The sequence below is a fragment of the Crinia signifera genome, chromosome 6 (assembly GCF_055691185.1).
Source record: "Crinia signifera chromosome 6, ASM5569118v1, whole genome shotgun sequence".
Lineage (NCBI taxonomy): Eukaryota > Metazoa > Chordata > Amphibia > Anura > Myobatrachidae > Crinia > Crinia signifera.
In genome coordinates this window covers 231,429,354-231,451,403 of record NC_139222.1, presented here as the reverse complement: position 1 = coordinate 231,451,403, position 22,050 = coordinate 231,429,354, and the positions used below count along the sequence as shown (strand labels likewise).

The following is a 22,050-nucleotide window of genomic DNA, read 5'->3' as shown; positions in this document are numbered from 1 at the left end:
ACTAATCAGCTTCTAGCTACCATTTTATAGAATATAGTTAATTAATGAAGGCTAGAAGCTGAAAGATAGCTATGGCTAAAATCTCCTCTAGTCATTTTTAGAAAGTTTAACACATCGCTCCCAGGTGTTTGACTTAATCTGAAATGCATCTGGAACATGACAGCTGGCTGTTGTGTTTCCCAAGCTGCCCCTTGCATTGCCAGTTGTGAATATCCTTTGTAATCCTGAAAGCTGGTGTGGCCTTGATGATCCAGCCAGCTGTCACTTAGCTTAGGCATTATACTTATGCTTTACTACTTGATCCTGTTACTTGCCTTTGACTGGCTTATTGTTGTGTTCATTTCTAGCATTCATCCTCCTTATATGACAGTAACTGACCAAATGTGAATAACTGGCAGATTAGTTTGTACCACTGGGCTAATAATAAGTTATAAAATAACTAGTTACTATTAAACTAAGGGTGACATATTGGATTATGTAACATGTACAGTACTCTAATGCAGAAGGGTGCAGAGGGTGAGACTATCGGTGTACAGCTTCAAACGTCAGCGGTGGCACCACATCCTCCATCAGCTGCTATCTTTCCCGCATTTATTTCTTTACTTCCAGTTCTAATGTTTTATGAATTTTTCCTATTACTGTCAGTAGTTCCTCCTCCTCCTCTCTCTTTTGGTCAGTTTACTCTCTGGCAATATCCATGTTTCCATTTTTAAAGACTCTTATTTGCCTTTTTTCCACTCCATGTGTACTGTACTGTATATCGTATTGCAGGGCAGGTCCTGGGTCCCCTGTGTATATCATATTGCAGGGGAAGGTTCCATGTTTATATCGTATTGCAGGGGCAGGTCCCCTGTGTATAGATCGTATCGCAGGGGCAGGTTCCATGTGTATATCGTATTGCAGGGGAAGGTTCCATGTTTATATCGTATTGCAGGGGCAGGTCCCCTGTGTATAGATCGTATCGCAGGGGCAGGTTCCATGTGTATATCGTATTGCAGGGGCTGGTCCCCTGTGTATATGGGATTTCAGGGGCAGATCCCCTGTGTATATTAGACCTTGTGTATATTGGACCTTGTGTATATTGGCTTACGGGGCAAGTATCTTGTGTATATTGGATTGCATGGGCAGGTCCCCTGTGTATATTGGATTGCACGAACAGGTCCCCTGTGTATATTGCATTGCATTGGCAGGGCTCCTGTGTACATTGGATTGCAGGGGCAGGTCCCCGGTGTATATTGGATTGCATTGGCAGGACTCCTGTGTATTGTATACCGTATTGCAGGGGAAGGTCCACTGTGTACATTGGATTGCAGGGGCAGGTCCCCTGTGTATATTGGATTGCATTGGCAGGACTCCTGTGCATATTGGATTGCATTGGCAGGACTCCTGTGTATATTGGATTGCAGGGGCAGGTCCTCTGTGTATATTGGATTGCAGGGACAGGTCCCCTGTGTACATTGGATTGCATTGGCAGGTCCCCGGTGTATATTGGATTGCAGGGGGAGGTCCCCGGTGTACATTGGATTGCATGGGCAGGTCCCCTATGTATATTGGATTGCATTGGCAGGGCTCCTGTGTATATTGGATTGCAGGGGCAGGTCCCCTGTGTATATTGGATTGCAGGGGCAGGTCCCCTGTGTATATTGGATTGCATGGGCAGGTCCCCTGTGTATATTGGATTGCATGGGCAGGTCCCATGTGTACATTGGATTGCAGGGACAGGTCCCCTGTGTATATTGGATTGCAGGGGCAGGTCCCCGGTGTATATTGGATTGCAGGGGCAGGTCCCCTGTGTACATTGGATCGCAGGGGCAGGTCCCCTGTGTATATTGGATTGCATTGGCAGGACTCCTGTGTATTGTATACCGTATTGCAGGGGAAGGTCCACTGTGTATATTGGATCACAGGGGCAGGTCCCCTGTGTATATTGGATTGCATTGGCAGGGCTCCTGTGTACATTAGATTGCATAGGCAGGTCCCCTGTGTATATTGGATTGCATTGGCAGGACTCCTGTGTATTGTATACCGTATTGCAGGGGCAGGTCCCCTGTGTACATTGGATCGCAGGGGCAGGTCCCCTGTGTATATTGGATTGCATTGGCAGGGCTCCTGTGTACATTAGATTGCATAGGCAGGTCCCCTGCGTATATTGGATTGCAGGGGCAGGTCCCCTGTGTATATTGGATTGCATGGGCAGGTCCCCTGTGTATATTGGATTGCAGGGGCAGGTCCTCTGTGTACATTGGATCACAGGGGCAGGTCCCCTGTGTACATTGGATCGCAGGGGCAGGTCCCCTGTGTATATTGGATTGCATGGGCCGGTCCCCTGTGTACATTGGATTACAGGGGCAGGTCCCTGGTGTATATTGGATTGCAGGGGCAGGTCCTCTGTATATATTGGATTTCATTGCCACGATTCCTGTGTACATTGGATCGCAGGGGCAGGTCCCCTGTGTTTATTGGATTGCATTGGCAGGGCTCCTGTGTACACTGGATTGCAGAGGCAGGTCCCCGGTGTATCTTGCTCTTTTAATACTTAGCTGCACCAGTCTTTTGGGTAAATCACTACTCTCCCTGCTGGAAGTGTTCAGCCTTTCACCACTACACTCCTGCCCTAATATGCCTATGATAATTACATTTTGCACTATTTTATTAAGTTGATGATGATCTTATTACATATGTTTTTGCTAAGACATTACTTCCCCCTTATCTAATATCTTGTACCTGCCACTATGACATATGTCTACCATGAATCCCTACAGAATAAAATATAGGAGCATTTTCAGCTTTGGAGTGTACTGAATCAATGCTTTTTGATTTTTAACATTGTTCCAATGATTTTTGCGATTCCATTGGGATTATAAAAGTTTTCAGATGGAAAAAAAGTTACACAGGTAGCTTATTTGTAAGCCTTAAATTTGCTCATTTTAGTAGGAACCATTTATTAATTTATTCATTTTAATACAGGACGATTTAACAGAGAAATCATCAAACAATTCCAACCTTAAGAAATTACAGAGGCGGCATTTTCGAACACTACTGTCTACTGTGCTGTGAACCAATTTTAACAGTTCATATTTATTTACAGCATGGTAGCACTTAGCCAAAATTACAAAGCAACTACTTTAGATCAACAACTTAGTTTGTGAATTTTTTATTCCAGCATTCTTGAAGGATACGTCCAGGACCAAATTCCAGGTGCAGCGCTTGTGGTTGAATCCATTGGTGCCAGGAGATTTGGAGATGGTTTCTCCGAAGAAGACTACACCCAGTGTGACATGATGGTTTATGCTGTTGATCCACTAACGAACCGGGCTATATCACGTAATGAGCTGTATAAGTGAGTACAAATAAAGAGAAACCAACTTATTGAAACATATGTTTGCTGTTTACTGATTTCACCTGACCCCGACGGATCAGAACGAGAAATTGGCACAAATCGGATGTGTTTGATGTCCACCTCGGGTCCGATGCGCTGTGCACATTGGACCTGAGCCGGAGGTCATACCTGCTCCCTGTTTGACCTCCGACAGCCCCCCTCCCAGTGGTGGGAAACAGGGTCGCATGCGATACAAAGAACCGCATGCGATGTATAGCATGCGATCCTGCCACCCAGGAAGGTCCTGGGTGGCTCAGGGGGGGTCCTCAGATGGCCATACACTGCTGCAATACATCACAGTAGTGTATGGTCACCTATTTACTTTCTAATAAACAAAAAAAAAATGTAATCAGATATAGTTATCGGAAATAAACTTACTGATTTATTGATGCCAGCTGCAAATATGTTTAAAAAGAAAACAGTAAGTCACAAGCATTTTATAATTTTTGCTGAAGGTAAAAACAAATAAAAACAATGTGCGTCTACTGTAGCCGTGACCTTATGACAAAAGACAACTGTCAAAAGCAGATCGGAAAATCTAGCTAAACTTAAAAGTTCCTGTAACAGTTACCGCTAGAAAAAAGAAACCTTAACAGCATTTTATTGATAAAGAATCATGGTCAGGCATTGCCTCTCCGTGCAAGCAGCTGCAACTTGTCTTGTGCTCAGCTAGGTGACAGTTCACCTGGGGCTCCTGCTGTGATAGGAATAGTAAGTCATGTGTTAAAGGGCACTTCAGGTTAAAGGAAAAAATGTTTAAAAGAAAACTACTCCATTACAAAAGTATATATCTACAAATAGAATCATTTATTTCTTATACAGTAAGTAATATATTGTCAAGGTCATTTTTTTAATGATAAACAGCAACAATTAAGATCAGCATGTCGGCATTCAGCATGTCAACAGCACAATGTTGACATTTAATATCACAATATTGATAAACTGTTGACAACTAAAATGTTGATATGGGCGAAATGTTGACATTTGAAACACTGACATTTTGTGACATGCCGACATTAGTGTTGGAGATAGAGACATATAGTACTTTACACATAACCTCTGACTAAAGCCATAAACTATGAAACATTAGCCATAGCTGCCATGTTAAGCTAGGGACACATGCAGCAATATGATCACTGAGAAATATTACCTTAATATTGCTCAGCGATCATATTGCTCAGTGACCAGAGATGGTCCCTGATAAAAACTAGATACTCTGCCTGCAGAACCTGTTGGTTGCAGGAGCATGCTCCGCCGACCAGTGACCACCGATCAGGGCAGCCGAGAGGAATGCCGGGCCCCGGTAAAATGTTGGAGGCGTGGCATAAGTGTGGGAGGTGTGGTCACCTCCTGCACTTAGGCCACATCACAAAATGTTTAGAGAGGGTGAAAAAAAACTCTAAAAACTCTGAACTCAGCAGCAGCACACACCTACAGCATGTGCTTTGCTGACAGCAGGCTCAGCATGTGCATGTGCTGTCTACAGCACATGCTGTAGAAGTGTGTGCTGCTGTTGCTGCCTGGATGGTGGGAGAAGGGAGCGGTTGGACCAGGGCCTCTCCAGCAAGCCCGGGTAATTAGTTCCCACTCCCCCCCCCCCCCCCTTGGCTCCCCTGCTACCCAGGGCTGGTCGGGGGAGTGCGCTCCCGGCGACTGTCGTCCGTACACAGCATGATATGGTCACTCAGTGACCATATCTCCAGTGATTATGGCTGAAATTGCCCCGTGTGTACAGGGCTTTGGGGTTACAGCACTTGCAACGGAAACAGCTGCATCAAAAGTTCATCAATGTTGAAATGGTCATGGAAACCTGATCTAGCCACTAAATTAAAAAGAGATTGTAAGATTGAAATGAAAAGTCTTACCACTACAGTACTTAGCCTTTAGCAATAGTGAATGTGAAAGATAATGAGTGCACGAATAATAGTCTTTTGAAAGACATGTGCATATTCTGGAAATGTTTCTTAGAAGCATGTAACAGATTTTGGATACAGACTGAACATGAGGAGCAAATAACAGTTGTTAGTTAAGATCCCACCAAGGCAGTAATCATGATGGATAGGGTTGTTATAATGTCAACAGAAATGGGGATGTCAGGCAAGTTACTTCTGTTGGCTGGTTGGTATATTATTATCTTTGTTTTCGGAAAATATTGGTTTAAGGAGACAAGATGACATGGAAGATTAAATAGAAATATATTCAGTAAGCCAACACACGTGGTCAGTGAACTGGAGAGCATAGGAAACTTTGGCATCAGCATCATGAAGATGATTCTGAAATCGAAGTGATCTTATTAGTTTTCTGAGAGAAGTTGTATACATGGAAAAGATCAGAGAATTCTTGTAGGGTAATTGATAACGGCGAAACCAAAGAAACAAACAATGAAAGAAGGATTTAATAAGTAGGATGAGAACCAGAATAGGACAGTGCCCTGAAGAACTAGGCCTAGAAATCGAGAGAGTAGTTCACAGTATAGAATTGAACAGATGGATCCATAAGAATTAGAAGTGAGTAATGGCTTTAGATTTAGCAGTGATCACATCAATGGGTCCTTAGTCTGTGTATTCCCTAGGAAGTGTTAAAAAAGGAAAGCGCAATTAACGAATGTTCAATATGTTTATTTGAGGAAAATGCAAGTGAAATCGCTGGAAACCTGGAGACAGAGAGATTACAGATTTAGTTAAGGTTGTGATGAGTATGGAAGACCAGAATCCGCAAATTTGCAATGGTACTGAATATGTTGTGCAGAGCATATCAATAAGATAAGAAGTAGGTCATTTATCTGTATTTGAGGAATATAATGAAGAAAAGGGGCCCTAAAATAAAGGTAGGGAAGATTATGAGGAAGATTATCCAAATTCATGTTGGATCTCATCCATTTTGTCCCTGAAGTAGACAGCAAGATCTTGGGCATCAATGGTAGAAACCTAGAAACAAAGACATTGAGGTACTCTAGTCGGTAGGTTTGCTGTGGAAGAACTACATGTATTAGAATGAGACATTGGAAGTACTGTAGGTAAGTTTGTCTGTGTCCTGTAAGATTTGATAGGAGTGGTAGATAGTAGTACATGTGAGGAAGTCATTGGAAGCATGACTTTTACACCGATAATATTCTGTTTTGTTGGTTTACCTTTATGTGCCACAGCTCATTGTGGAGTGAGAGAAGTAACTGGAACCACTCTGTCATAGTTGAATGACAGCAATTGGGTTTAAGAGAATTAGGAATTTGTGGAAAACTGATAGATAAGATCTCTGTGGATCTGAAGAGACTGATGGGGCCCACACACCTAGCGATTTAGGGGCATTTTCTAAGCGATCTCGCTAGATTGTTTAGCTTTATGGCTTTGTTTATTGGGCACAATCTGAGCTTGATACATTCATAGATTACTGTGGAGACTGCAGTGCCAAAACTCCACAGCGGATATCTGAGATATATATACTGTGGACCATTTTATTATATATGGGGGTTACAGTAACCCTCGGAACACTGCAGTTTCAAATGTTTGGCCACATTTCGGTGTTTGGTAATGTTCGCACTAATTCTAAAGTTATCCCCTGTTTTTTGATGTCTGTTAGTAATGTACAGATTGATCAATTGCTTCACATTACATGTACTGTATATACTATATTTTAATAATTTCCCCCTACTGTACCACTACAGCATACTAAATATGTAACACTTGATAGTACACTAGACATAAAAAGCAGGTGTCATTGATGCAGGTTTATTATTTACAGCAACTAAACTGAAAAGTCCAATCTACTACATGCATTTAGGGGTTAATTTGGTTCACTCCTTCTAGAAAATTCCTTCTTAGATGGAGAAAACCATGTGCACTGCAGGTGGGGCAGATGCAACTAGTGCAGAGAGAATTAGAAGTGAGATCTATATTTCAGTGTAAAAATAAAGCAGTCAGTATTTTCCCTGCACTGAAACAAAATAACTCACCCAAATCTAATTCTCTCTGCACAAGTTACATCTGCCCCACCTGCAGTGCACATGGTTTTGTCCATCGAAGAAGGAATTTGCCAGGAGTGAACCAGAATAACCCCCTTATACCATATTGCAGTTGAGTTATATTGTTAAGTCTGGTTGTAGTAGTAGAATAATACAGTAGCTACACGGCGGTGGCATCGGAATGGTCTTCATGTTATTTGGAGATTATTAGTAATAATTAAAGACATGCAGCTCTATATATTTGCAGTCCTTAATGTGTAGAATATTTGTCTGTGCTGCAGTGACATCTAGTGACCAGTTTAATATGGCTCTTCATAAGTACATTCTAACACTTGTGTACATTGAAACTCATTTTACTATTGAAATGTTTATTCAGTTCAACAATTGTTTTACCATATTAATGATTGGGGAGATCGTTTTCAGATAGTGAAAATAATAATAATTATAATCATTTTATATCTGCAAGGAACTGATCTTACTATCTTTGGCTGTACAGGTTTTTGGATGGCAAGGTGCTTGACATTAATAAGCAGTTCCAGGACCACATTGGCCTTGGAGGACGCATTCTGGAAATCCGAACCCCAGATGTAGTAGCCAATGTTAAAAAGCAAGCCCAGGCTGTAGGCTACACGGAGGGAGCGTTGCTTGCACTGGCCATTATTATCGTCCTCTGCTGTATACCCGCCATATTAATCGTGATGGTCAGCTACAGACAGTAAGTCATTTGTTTTGTTTGCAATAGGTGCACACTGGTGTCAAGAAATTAAGGAAAACCATTATAATGACTTCCGCATACTGTGCATTATAGGAACAGTTTATAATGTTTATTCACATCTGATGTTTATGCATCAGATGTGCAGTCAGAAAATGGGCCTTAGCTGCAATAATCAGAATCTATGGCTGGGGTAGCCAACTCCAGTCCTCGAGAGATACCAACAGTGCACGTTTTCCAGATTTCCTTGCAGAATCATTGGTGAAGTAATTAGCTCCACCTGTGGATCTTTGCAAATGCGTTAGTCAGTAATGAGTGCACCTGAGCAGCAGCTAGGTTATCTGGAAAATGTGAACTGTTGGTAGCTCTCGAGGACTGGAGTTGGCTAACACATTTTCAATTTAACAAATGTCTTTTTTTGTGTATGATACACTTCTCTGTGCTGTGTGTTGGCACCAAAGGGATGTGCGTATACTTACAGTATGTTGACTGTTTCATATCATTAACTCATGTCAAAGTGGGTAAATGTAGGGGGAGTACAATATGAGTAATCTTGGGTAACTGCAACATGGAAAATATTCATATGAAGATAGAGATAAGTATTTACTAAGCATTTCCTATTGTTATGTGCCAGAAATTTTAAAAAGGGCAAAGCGTTTACTAAGCATGGTATCTTAGTAAAATGGTTTCCCTTTAAAATTCTATACATCAACACAATTGCTTAGTAACTAATTCCCATGCTCTTTGTGATCTTGCAATTCTCAACCCCCTAATCATAAACTTGGTTTGAAACTGCTCCAGGCTATACTGCATCAAAACGATATGACTAAACAGGAGTAGTTATGCCTCTGCGCAGCCCTGCATAACTGGCAATATTGAGAAACTGTCCTTGGTGATGTTTGGACATAGAGCTTACAGTCTAACGTCACTAAAACATTCAAATACACAGGGTTTAACTAGATATTTGTAGGCCCCATAGCAAAAGTTTGTAAGGGCCCCTTTGTTACATACAATATTGAAAAAATGTATATAATACAAGCAATTTTCACAAGAAAGGTGGCCCGTCACAGTTCGGCCCCATAGCAGGGGTGTAATAACCAGAGGCAATGGAGGCTCCAGTCTCTGGGCTCTAAGCCCTAAATGGGCACCTGCATGTAAAGAAGCACCTACAGTATGTGGTTCACAGATGAATCCACAATAGAGCTCTGTGGCGCACCTGAAGTTAATTGGCTCAATTCCAGATGTCATTCTTCTCCACGGGAGGTTTCTGTCCTCCCTGAGCTTGCCTTAGAGGACAGAAACCTACAATAGGGGACAGGATGGCTCCTGACTGGTATCACTGAGCCTGCGTTGCAGCAATTGCTGTACTCTTAGATAATACAGGTGAATGTTGACGCAAACCATATTTGGTGTGGGAGGCACCGAACTGCAACTTGCTTCTGGGCGACTGAGATGCCCATAGCAGCTGCACATACACAGGCACACATACATTTTAGCCAAAAGCCAATGAACCTACTAGTTACTGTATACTCTACTGCTGGAATTTTGCAAGTCACATTATTATTAAAGCCGAAACGTGGTCATGGATAGCTTGCTTAATCTGCTTTTGCTTTAATTCTTAATGTAATACACTGCTAATGCATTTGATTATATAGCTGCTGTAATTGCATTTTCACTCCATATATTTCAATTGAACGTGCCTGCTATTAGCAGCAGAACAGTGGTGCTTTCAGTAATCAGTAGAATGCTACCCAGGGAAGCACAATAACTCTTCTTATGTAAAGAAGTGACTTTGCGTATCCGTTGCACGTCAATGCAAGGAGAGGATTATGAAAACTTATTAGGAATCTATGTTGGGACACATTATGTTGTATTCAGCCAACAGTGTAATTGTACTTTACCATTATGCAAGGCCCCTTTAATTTGCTTGAAGTAGGATGAAACATAAAGCCCCCGTAATTAAAAAATAAATGATTGCTTTTTCCGTAATAATTAACTTTTTCAAGCACAATTTCGATGACCAAGGACGCTTGAGCTGTACTTGATATACCGTCCTGTTTATCCTAAAACATCTTCTCTTAAATGTAATTTATTGCTACAATGGATTCTACAAGGATGATAATAATTTTGCAAATGGTATTACATTAATTGTACCCATTTAAACATTTTGGTTATTAGATTGCCAGTACCTCATATAAGACTTTCATGTGAATGTTAATGAAGATGTAGGAAATGTTTCTAACTAATGTGTGTTTCTTTTCTCTTCCTCTCTTATTTCTTCCATCAATTTGTGGAAAAGGTTTAAAGAGTAAGTACACTGTTTCTCATTTCCGAGCTTCTTTGTGTGCATGTCTTCTGTCTTAAAATTGTAAAATCATTAGATAAATTAGAGATGGCTTATAGAAGACAAGAATCACCAGACTAGGGCTTGTCAGGGATATTTATCAAACTCAGTGGTGTCAGTACAGTTCAGGCCACTTCTGGGTGGCATCTGCCGATGGGTGATGCCGAAATGCCTGCTTCTCTTCAGTGACATTAGGTGGGTGCAGCGCTGTAATACTGTAACCTGTCACAGTGTAGGTAATGACTCTGCAGTGTGCATCTATGGGATTCCTAGAGTGAGGACAGCAAAAGTTGGACCATGAGGCCACGCCCCTTACCACAAAGCTATGCCCCTTCTGTGATGTCATGTCCTATGCAAATGGGGTTTTTTATCCACACTGGGTGTCACCAGGGCTAGTGACTTCCCTAATTCAACCCATAGCAACCGATAAGATTCCAGCTTTCATATTATTAAACATACTAGATAAATTATATCTACTGCAGAATATGAGTGGTTATTATGGGCATCCCTCTCTGGTTCTGAGGTTATCGATAGGACACACAGGTCCTTTCTTCATCAGAACAACTCTACTGTCCCTTAAATATAGATAAGTATATGAATAAACCGGTGTGGGTTCCCCTCACTGAGCATAACCAGTCCCAGGCTCATTTATCAGGTTCTGGTTGCAGAAATACAGGGGAAAAATCAAATGGGTTGACATTGTATTTCTATAACCAGCACCAGGTTCTTGGCCTGGTCCTGGTTCCCAAAATACCGGGGACAAAAGTAGTAGGAGTCCCCTGTATTTAAGGAACCAGCACTGAGCTCCAACAACCAGTGGTGCCATGCCACAGCCAAGGGAAATGATTTATATTAGTCCCCCTGGCCAAAACATAATACCTATGCTGGTTAGCCTAGGCAATGCCTCTGGGGGACCCATAAATAAAGGGGCCACCTTCCAGGGAACTCCTGGCCCTGGCTGAAGCCCGGGGCTGCCCCGGCATCCCTGGGTGGTGGACGCCGGTCTGATAGCAAATAAAGAGTTGAATAAAAGTGTAAAAAAATTGAACTACAAGGCCCAGCAAGCCTCCTCCACATGCTAGGACTTGGAAAACCACAAGTCCCAGCATGGGGGCACTAGAGAGGAAATACTGAAATAAATGACAAACACACAAAGTATAAATTGATTACCCTTTCACACATCCATGTGTATGTATTTTGATCATATAGGTTAATTGTACACTTGTCCATGTAGAATCCAAAAGTTTAATTAGGTAAGACCACTCTTGACCTAATTAACCTTTGTGTATTAGGAAACCACAAAGGTCAATTAGGTCAGACCACACAATTGACCTAATTAATCTAAATTGTCTTATTTTTACACAGAGAAGCATTGCCCAGATCTGACTGATCTGTGCAATGCTTCAAGCTTCACCCATATTGGCTGCCGGGAAACTCAGCAGCCAAATACAAAAGGCATCAACATCGGAAAATACAAATCCGGAGAGTATGGCACCTTGTTAAATTTGCCATATTCTCCAGTCGTATTCTTGGCCAATTACGGCCTTCTTATTAATTACCACCTTAAGTTTAAGAAAGTGCTTGGACATCCAAGAAGAGATAACAGAGAGACAGCTAGAAATATGAGTGAGGGGTAGAGGTCAGGAGAGCATAGAGATGATATATAGAGATATATAGATAGTAAAACAGGAGAGGTCCAAAAACAGAACCTTTGGGGACTCCTACTGTTATGGGAAGTGCAAAAGAGATGGAAACACGAATGGATACAGTGAGGTAGGAGGACAGCCAGAATAGGGCAGTATCACGTAGACCGAAGGAGTGAAGTATTTGAAGGAGAAGAGTGTGGTCCACAGTGTCAAAAGAAGTTGATTGGTCAAGAAGAATGAACAGGGAGTAGTGGCCCTTCGATTTGAAGTTATGGAGGTCACTGCAATCTTTATTGAGGGCATTTTCTTTGGAATAAATAGGACAGAAGACAGACCGATATGGCTCAAGGAAGGATTGGGAGGAAAGGAAGGCAGCACAGTGGTAGTAGACATTATATTTAGGGAGTTTGGAGGCAAATGCCAGGAGATAGATGGGCCAGTAGTTGGTGAAAGTGTTAGGGCATGCTTGAAGGCAGATTGGACAGTTCCTGATGAGATGATGGGAACAATCAGAAGAAGAGAGGTAGTGGATAAGGCAGGAGGGCAAAGAATCAAGTTTGGATGTGTTAGTGGGAGGACCAGATGACCTATTTTTAATTCCATCTCCATATACAGTTAGAAATAATTTAAAGTTGGTGAGGTGGATGCAAAGGGGTTGTCAGGGAAAAGAAAGGGCAGGTTTATAGAAGGTCTGTTGGCATGTGATGTTTCACATATAGTGGACATTTTTTATGTAAACTAGGGGCCAAAGTTAAGGTCATAGAGTGAAGAAGAAAGTGGAGGTAGGGGTAGGCATCGGAGGGAGTAGACAGTGATAAAGGGACACAGTTGGTTCAAAGATTAAGTAAGAGATGAGGTCCTTGAGGTATGACTGTAAGATAAAGAAAGGGCAGCACTGTAGGATTAGAACATAAATTTGAAATGGAGAAAAGCAGTACGTGTACATATTTGCATATACTGTATCTGGTGAATTTGGAATGCCAAGGTTGATCTGTGAGGTAAGTAATGGTCTCTGGATAATAGAGTCAAGAGCAGGACTAAGGGTAGCATTGTGTAGGGATGTGTCTTGTTCAAGACAGGAGATAAAACAAATAGGAGAGAGAAGTGAGTCAAGCAGGAAACTGTGTCAATGACATCAATGTTACAGTTAAAGATGATTACGCTGAAAGATCAGGTGATGGTCAGAGAAAGGGGAATAGTGAGTTTTAGAAGTCTTAAATATCACAATGGTAAGTGAAGAGTAAATCAAATGACTGCCCATTGACATGGGAGGTTAAAGATGTTAAGGAGTTTAGAGATAGAGAATTATGTGGGGATATCACTTGGAATGTTGAATAAATCAAATAAGATAATGGAGGGAATGTCTGAAGAGAAGAAATGAGTGAGCCAGGAAGTAAAGTGATTTAGGAATTTGATGGGAATGCCAGAGATGGAAAATGACAGTTACTTCTGAGGGAATTCTGCAGAAAGAAGCCCATAGACCATGTATTCCCAAACTCAGTTCTCAAGGCAACCAACAGTCCAGGTTTTAGTAATACACAGGCTTGAGCATTGAATTAATTAGTACCTGAGTAATGTTGACTTAACCATTGCCTTGTGGGTAAAAGCTCAGCAAAGATACACTATTTGGAGTTTGATCCATACTGCATGTAGCTTGCGGTAAAATAGCAGATTTTGTAGGTTTAAGGCCCATACACACTGGGCTGAAAGTTGATCAAAACAACAGGTTTGAGCGGCTTTCAGCTCAAAGCCGCCCAGTGTGTATGGCCCGGCGATGAGCGGTGAGCGCTGCTGCGGGTTCCCGCAACATCGCTGGGAAAGCCGTTCATCTGCTGGTTATACCAGCAGAGAGCGGCTTTCAGGCCGGCTTTGCATAGCGCTCTACTATGCAACGCCGTCCTCCCCCCTCCGTCGGCGCCAGGCAGGGGGAAAGCTTTCCCTGCAGCTATGAACGCTATCATCGCTGTCCATACACGCTGGGCATAGTCGCCCGGTGTGTATGGACCTTTAACCCATATCTTCTGTATGTTTTAAACCGACTTTTAATATTTTATTAAGTATCATTTCAGTAGTATTGTAGGATTTGTCTTCTTACCGAATCATGTTGCATGTTATAATTTTATATAATGTTACAATTGCCATTTAAATCATGAAATCATACCTGCAGCTGTAGTTCTGAAAACAATAACATTGTGCCCTGCCGTTAAATAACAGAAGAAAATACTAGCAATTCTGAACTTGTTAAAAACCATAGGATTTTGCTGAAAACTGCATTCCTGGAATTTAGAGATTATTCTACCTACGTTGGATGCACGCATACAGTTATTCAGAGAGCCACTTAACCTTAAATTCAACTTGATATATTGAAATTGTTACCAATTGTAATCAAAAATATATGTAAACGCACCAAGTCATTACAATTACATATAAAATAAAGCTTGCTACTGTATATATAAATGTATTTTCTGTTTCCAGAACCTGTAGTGGTCAGATACCGACCAGTACGTGCTGAGATGTTAATACAGTTTTAGGTTGCTTAAATGCAAGCGAATTGCACAGTTCCATTATGGTAAAATCTCTTGTGTACGAACATTGCTATGCAAAGCAGCTTTCTGTCTGTGTAAGGGTTTCTAGCAAAGTTCCCAGAGGTCCTGCAGTCAGGTAAAAATATATAGTTTTATGAGCAGTATAAAGGCACATATGTATTATAAGACAAACATAGTTCCTTAGTCTTGTAACACTGCAGTGCTGTACGTATGTAGCTAAATCAAGTTGACTTGTACACAACCACTGTGTATTTAGTGGTCTCAGCAGTAAGCTGTTAAAGACTATTTACTGGTAGAAATAAAACTGTCTGCAGTACTCTATTTCCAACTGGTTCATTACTGTCTCCTTGTTAAAAAAAGATTTACATTGGTAAGTATACAAGTGCATGTCATTCACCAAACACTGGGCCTTATTCTGATTCACTCGCACGGGGTGTGATGTTTTCCGCATGCGCATTTCTGCTCATGTGCAGATGCTGGGTGTGAGCGGGCATGGCGAACTGCTTGTTTGCCGTCCCGTTCGCACCTACAACTGCACACGGGGGGCGAGGGGTGGTGGCCATGGGCTGAGCCCATGGGAATGCCCAGCGTTTCATGGGCGTTTCTATGCAAACGCTGGGCGTTCCCATGCAAATGGCGCCGTGACACGGGTTCCAGGGTGGACATCTGAAGTCACCAGATGTCAGCTGGCAGCCCTCTTCCCATACAGGGAGCACGCACAGCTAAGACACCTGCGTCTTCGTTTTGCGTGCATGTTCCAATCATTTGATGTTGGTAACCATCAAATGATTTGGCCCCCGCACCCAAGGCTACGAATAGATGTTTATGCAAAACATCCATTCGTAGCCATGCAGGGGAATTCGCCAGGTGGAAGTACGAGCGGCGGGCGGCATTTCCTCCACACGCAAAGCTGCGAATTTCACAGCATTGTGTGTGGACCAGAATAAGGCCCACTGTTACGTGTGCCACCCCATTTGTTGCCAACTACAAAAGATGAGTGGGGGGAAGTGGCTGTTTTCATGTTCAGCTGGGGTACAAATAAAAAATAAACATACAACAGATTGTGGACATAAGCGAAACAAATGTAAAATTGACTCATTTATTTCTCTACAGAAATGCAGAGATTTTCTACCAGTAATCTGTAGTGCGTTTCCAGCAGCATACCGTCCAGCTTTGGGACCGGTAGTGAGCACTGCACTCTGGGAACATTTAGAGGGTACGGTCACTAGGTCAAACGTATTTAGGATGACATACATTGGGTTGACCACTGAAGGTCGACAGGGCTTTGGTTGACACCTGAAATAGATCAACATGGCTAAGGTCGACAGGGTTGGACGATCGACACAAGCATTAGGTCGACAATGGCAAGGTCGACAGTCAAAATGTCGATATGAGTTTTTCACTTTTCTTTTGAGCCGACATAGGGTATTTCATGCCCTACCATCCACTGCGGCATGGTGGGAGAATAAAATAGTGTCCCGAACGCAGCAAGGCACCGCGCCCGGAGCATCGCGAGCGCAGCAACGGCCCCCAATGAAGCGTGTATTCTCGTATTGGCTCGCATGGCTTTTGTTAAGAGGTCTGAATCAGGCCCATTGCTGCAAGCTCAAATCAGTGATTATAGTAGGAGTCTGCTTTGATTGTGGGTGTGTGTGTATGTGGGGGGGGGGGGGTTGATAATGGAATGTTTATTTTAAGGTCCACATGGGGGAAACTTTAGTGTAGCTTCTGCAGTGTGCTACGTGAAGCACATCAGCAACACCCATTTGATCAAACAGGCCCACATGCACTAATCTTTAAAAAAGTGATCAACTGTATAGCGATAAACAACAAATCAGCTCCTGCCTGACATTTTGCAATGTCTGTGACATGGCAGGTAGGAGCTGATTGGCTGGCTGTTTATCACACTCCATTTTATCACTTTTGAAGCTTAGCGCATCTGGCCCACAGCATTTTGTGGTATTAATCTCCCTAACTAGTACTACAATAAGTATTGTGTAGGCTAATTGATACAGGACAGTCTACTCCATGTGTCGATTTGGTATATAGAGTAGCTCTGGGAAAGATCTATATCCTAACTTTGATCACATTCAGATACAGTTTATGGCCCTGTAGTGTATTTTAGCGCAATATATCAAATCTAATCTGCAATTACATTTTTCTACTGCAACATCTGGCCAATCAGAAACCCCAGTTCCCATATTCCCCAAGGCACTTATTGTTACCAAGTAGGAAATACATGTCTTTAACTTCTGCTACACTTATTAGAAGACCATTGGAATGTAATCCTTCGCTGAATATTAACAATTAATAGATACTTAAGATACACTGTGTGTCCTCTAATTCATTTTGTTTCCCTTTAAAAAGGAGGCAAGCTGAATGTGCAAAGACAGCGAGGATCCAGATGGCAATGCCAGCAGGCAAACCATCAACCCCTGCTGCCAATAATCTGTACGAAGAGCTGGGTGACAGCACTATGTAAGTACTGAATATAAATTGTTTCTTGAGGAATTGCATGAATCATTGCAGTAGTGGGAGCCGTTGCGTATCTATTATAACAAAAGCAGTTTGAAATGTATCTGGATGCTGCGATCTGCGACGCGGTACGCTACTTTGCTCAGATGTATCCATTAAATATGTATGTAACCAACCGTTTAACATTGCAGCTTATAGACTATTTTATATCCACCAAATAACAGATTTGCAGAAATATCTTAAAAAAGTATATATATCCAACATCATTTCTCAGTGGCTGAACGAATGATGGATTGATGTAAGTTTTCCCAATGATAAGGTTTCATACACGTCGTATAGCTTAGTGCATACAAAGAGAGTTTTTTTAATGCTGATGTATTGCTTTAATCCTAAAATGTATCGAGTCATTGCCTGATCATGCTTTCTTCCCATATAATGTGGAACCACATATTTTCCAGTAAATTTAAAGCAATTTAACAATAGAAAAGGGTAAATTAATCAAAGGCTTTGACACATTTCCCCATTGCCTGAAAACAGTATACAGTATATATTTAATATAGGCAATGTATATTTTGTTGCACATGTCTTAAAACAGAGGAAATGCAATTAGATATAAATGATTTCGAGTGTGGTCATTCACCGCAACAGACCTCTAGTTTGCAAAGAGAAATGTAACCATTACGATCAAAACATAACAAGGTGGTTTGTACAATCACAAGTATTTCTTGCAGATTTTTCTTGTGTGTTGTTATTTTTATTTTTTTTGGACTGTTGATGCTAATACAGTGTTACATACGTACAAAAGGTAAGTATACAGTATGACTGCAAAGCTTTCTTTACCCCAGGCCGTATCCTCTAGTAGGAAGGTTCAGAAACAATCAAGTCTCTGCACCTAGAGAGTACTACTGATGCCCCTGGCCACTGGGGCAAACAATGACATACGATGCAACCTCTTGTGACACTATAAATCCTGGCATGGGCTACATAGAATTAAAGGTATCCCTCCAAATATCCCAATTCTCGTGGGACAGTGTCCTGTGGTGGTGGTGGTGGCAGTTGGGATTCCTCTGTCCATCGCTGCTCTATGCATGTGCACAGAGTCTATTCACAGAGTCAGAGGGACTGGAGGCAGGGGCCAGCAGCTCACAGAGAACTGGCTATGCCCCAATAGTGACAAGACATTGGTTCCCCCGGCACACTGAATAGTTTTAGCAACCAATCTTGAACACTACATGATAATAGAATTCAGAGATATTGGTTACATATACCTGCGCAGGTGTATGATATGCCCCCAAGCCGCGTCAAGGCTTCTCTGTATATTGGGGGTCCCTAGCGCTATATCTAGGTGCAGGGTGTGGCACCCCAAAAACTATCATAAGCTAGGAGGCCCAGTGCGGCATGCCAGTGAGATACTAAGTGTTAATAATTAGTGATAGGAAGCCGAAGCTATACATAAAGAGAGAGATAAATGAAATGTAATTAAAATAAAGAGAGAGAGAGTGTTAGTGAGGGAAAAGTGTTAATAGAATGTAAGGGCATGCCGCACTAAAGCCACCCAGCCCAACCAGTCCAGGGGCACCACACCCCACACCACTGTTACCCTAAATTGGGTCTACAATTAGTCAGCAAGGAGCCACATGATAATGGCTCCTTACTTGGTATATCCCAGCATGCCTTGCCTTATATTTGCTATTTGGCTATGTTAAAACTGATGCTAAATTTACCCCACAGCGTTCTACTGATTTGAGTTAAAGTTGTAAGCTTGGCCTGTGGATGCTCAAATTCAGAATGCTGTTCTCCTATACAGATTCTCTCACTGTGGTATTGGGCATCTGGGGAATCAAACACAACTTCTATACACTGCATATAAAACAAGCCTACAGGCTCCCTTTTAACTCAAGCTCCGTTTTAAAGAAGATAAGAACAAAAGTACTTGTTTTTTTCCCCTCTCTCGCTCTGGTTCTGTGAACTTTTCTGACAGATCTAATGATGTGTAATGAGTGACAGCAAGGTCTTTTTTTTATCTCGTATTTGAAGTAAACCATTTTGGAGCTGAACCCCTGGAAATAAAAGAGACTTCAAAATGTAACTATTTTAATGTGCTGTTTGATATTGCTCAGAAGTCACTACAGGAATCTTGACCACTTTTATGGAAGCTTATTATTACTGCTGGGGTTGGTGAGGTGAAATAAAAGAAGAAAGAGAGAGGACAGGAAGTTAATTGCCCATTATTTCTTTTCAGAGGTTAACATCAAGTTAGGTTGTGTGCCCTGTCCTAGACATTCAAACATGGATGACCTACATCCAAACATGGATGACCTACTTGTCCCTTGCAGATACATTTTCTGCAGATACATTTTCTGCTGGTAAAAGAAAAACCCTTTTCAGAATGCACAGAATGCATACAGATGAAATAAAATATCTGGACATTTAAAGACCGTATTGCCCTTAACGGCTTTAGATGAAAAAACATACAGCTTACCAGACTAGTGATGGAATGCGGACTTCGATGCGGGTGCCTATGCAAGTTTCCTGCCTCAAGGTATATCGGATGTAAGTATACAGGATGGGCTAGCATTAGGCCAGTGGAGAGGGGAGGAGGGCAGTGGATTAGGTTTGGTTTAGGCAAAAGTCGGGGATTTAGTGTTAAGCTGCAGTGGGAGGGGTTAGGGTTAGGCATGCAGGGAGGGAGGGAGGGTTAGGTTTAGGTACTTAGAAGGGATGGTTATATCCAGGCTGTGGGCAGCGGGGTTAGGTTTAGGAGGCAAGTTATGATGGTTATACTTACAAAACCCCAGTCAGGATTCTCGCTTTTGGGATACCAGCACCAGCATTCTGACCACTAGGCTACTTATCAGCAATCTGATTGGCTAGGCTGCTCATGGCAAGGTGACGTGAAGTACCGAAGTTCAAATTTACAGTATGTGGCAGTGGGTGCCCAATGGATGGGGCATCCCATTTCCAAAGTTGTGCGCATATTCAACATACCCCTGCTGTGTGTGTACTAGGAGAACTTAATGAAAGGCCCTCCAAGGACAGGGCAGAGGCAGATCACAGGTAGTTAATGATTGGGACCAGCCGTGCATGGCCAGAATTGTCCCTGTAAAAACAGGCAATTGACACTGGCTGAAATCCCATACACACTCAATTAAAGAGGTACCAGGTGCATATCCAGCAGATAAGTGCTGCATTTTTAGCTTCCATGGCATATGGGAGCAGAAGACCCAGCAGAGTGCTCCTGTTAACACTATGACATCAGACACAGCCCCTCACCTGGGCTCATGACATCCCTAACTGGAACTTGGTTTCCTGCTGATGGTAGGGTTTGTGTGGCACAGATCTCAAGATGTCATGGCCCCAGTTGTCAACAAGGCACTGTTCAGACTTTTGTTGCTTCCATAATGGTGTGGGGTATGTTCATATGGCAAGAGTTGGGTCCACTGGTCCTCTGCAGCATCTTATGACCGGCTGTTGCTCTGTTGCATTGCTTGATGATCTTTTGCAGGCCTCTGTGGACTTCAGGTACCCCCACAACAATGGAATATCCCAGCATGATAATACATTGAGTTATTGGTCCAAATGTTCAGAATTAGTACGAGGAGCTTTCTGGAGAGTTCCAATGAATTATTATATATATATATATATATATATATATATATATATATATATATATATATATATATATATATATATATGGTCCCAGTGCCCAAAAACAAATAATGCAAATACTCAAAAAAATAATGGCCCCAGTGCCCAAAAACAAATAATGCAAATACTCCAACAAATAATGGCACTCCGGAGGCAAAAACGATTCAGCAAGAAAAACCCTAATACACAAGTTTTTCTTGCTGAATCGTTTTTGCCTCCGGAGTGCCATTATTTGTTGGAGTATTTATATATATATATATATATATATATATATATATATTTATATGGTGCCACAAAAGCTGCACCTAATAAAGTTATGATTAAACTAGAGACAATAACAAACAAAACAATGCAGAATATACAGTATATATATAGTAACCTATAGTGGAGTGCTGCAGTTCCTGCCCAGCTACCTATAGTAACCTATATATATATATATATATATATATATATATATATATATATATATATATATATATATATATATATATATATATATATATACAGGTTGAGTATCCCGTATCCGAATATCTGTTATCCGAATTATTCCGAAAACCATACTTTCCAGAAAGTGGAAAAAAAAATTGTTTAGCTAAAAACTCACTGGGGACATATGTAACAGCATTACTGAGGACAGGATATGTAACTGGCACTGTAAGTGATTGCTTGGCATTCAAATTCAATATCTGAGAGAGTACACAAATTTGGTTTCATGTTTTGAAACCTTGTTTTTTGAACAAATAAAATATATTTGTGTGTATTTTATGTGGTAATAAAATATATTTGTGTTTATTTTATGTGTTAATACAGCATAAATGCAAGATACTTCAAAATACATCATTGAAATATTAAAATATTCCAAAATACGGAATAATCCGTTATCCAAAATTCTCCTGTTCCCGAGCATTTTGGATACGGGATACTCAACCTGTATATATAATTTATTCCTATTTTTATTTATGTATTCCTACCTATTTTTGTCCATGTTCCATTTTTTATAAACTATTTATATAGGTTATATTTTATGTCCTCTACTACACATAATTTGTCATCCTATTAAATATATTTTTTAATTCTCAAATATTTTTACGCACAATAATTAGTCGCCACTACCTTTTATATTGCAACACACACATATATATATATATATATATATATATATATATATATATATATTATATGTAGGTTACTATGGAGAAGCACAGGTCACACTTCCTTTTCTTTGTTCAATACCTTTCTGAGAACCTCTCCATTCTTGTGTTTCCATGCAAGTTCATGCATTGCTTTTATTTCCTTTCATTCTCTTTCTTTTTCATTACTGCATGCACAGGTTTCAGTAAGT

The 22,050-nt window shown here is 41.3% G+C and overlaps 1 protein-coding gene across 5 annotated transcripts in view; it reads left to right on the top strand.

Annotated features, from left to right (window-relative positions):
• PCDH15 (protocadherin related 15) overlaps positions 1 to 22,050 on the top strand; it is a 1,154,330-nt gene that overhangs the window by 1,072,868 nt on the left and 59,412 nt on the right. For 3 of the 5 annotated variants that reach the window (XM_083149094.1, XM_083149092.1, XM_083149093.1), the window contains 3 exons: positions 3,164 to 3,340; positions 7,834 to 8,052; positions 10,349 to 10,490. In XM_083149094.1, coding sequence (XP_083005220.1) covers positions 3,164 to 3,340; positions 7,834 to 8,052; positions 10,349 to 10,361 — 409 coding nt within the window. In that variant the 3' untranslated portion in view covers positions 10,362 to 10,490. Of the gene's footprint in view, positions 1 to 3,163; positions 3,341 to 7,833; positions 8,053 to 10,348; positions 10,492 to 16,952; positions 17,064 to 22,050 lie in introns of those variants that run through there. The other 2 variants (XM_083149096.1, XM_083149095.1) reach the window with 2 other exon arrangements.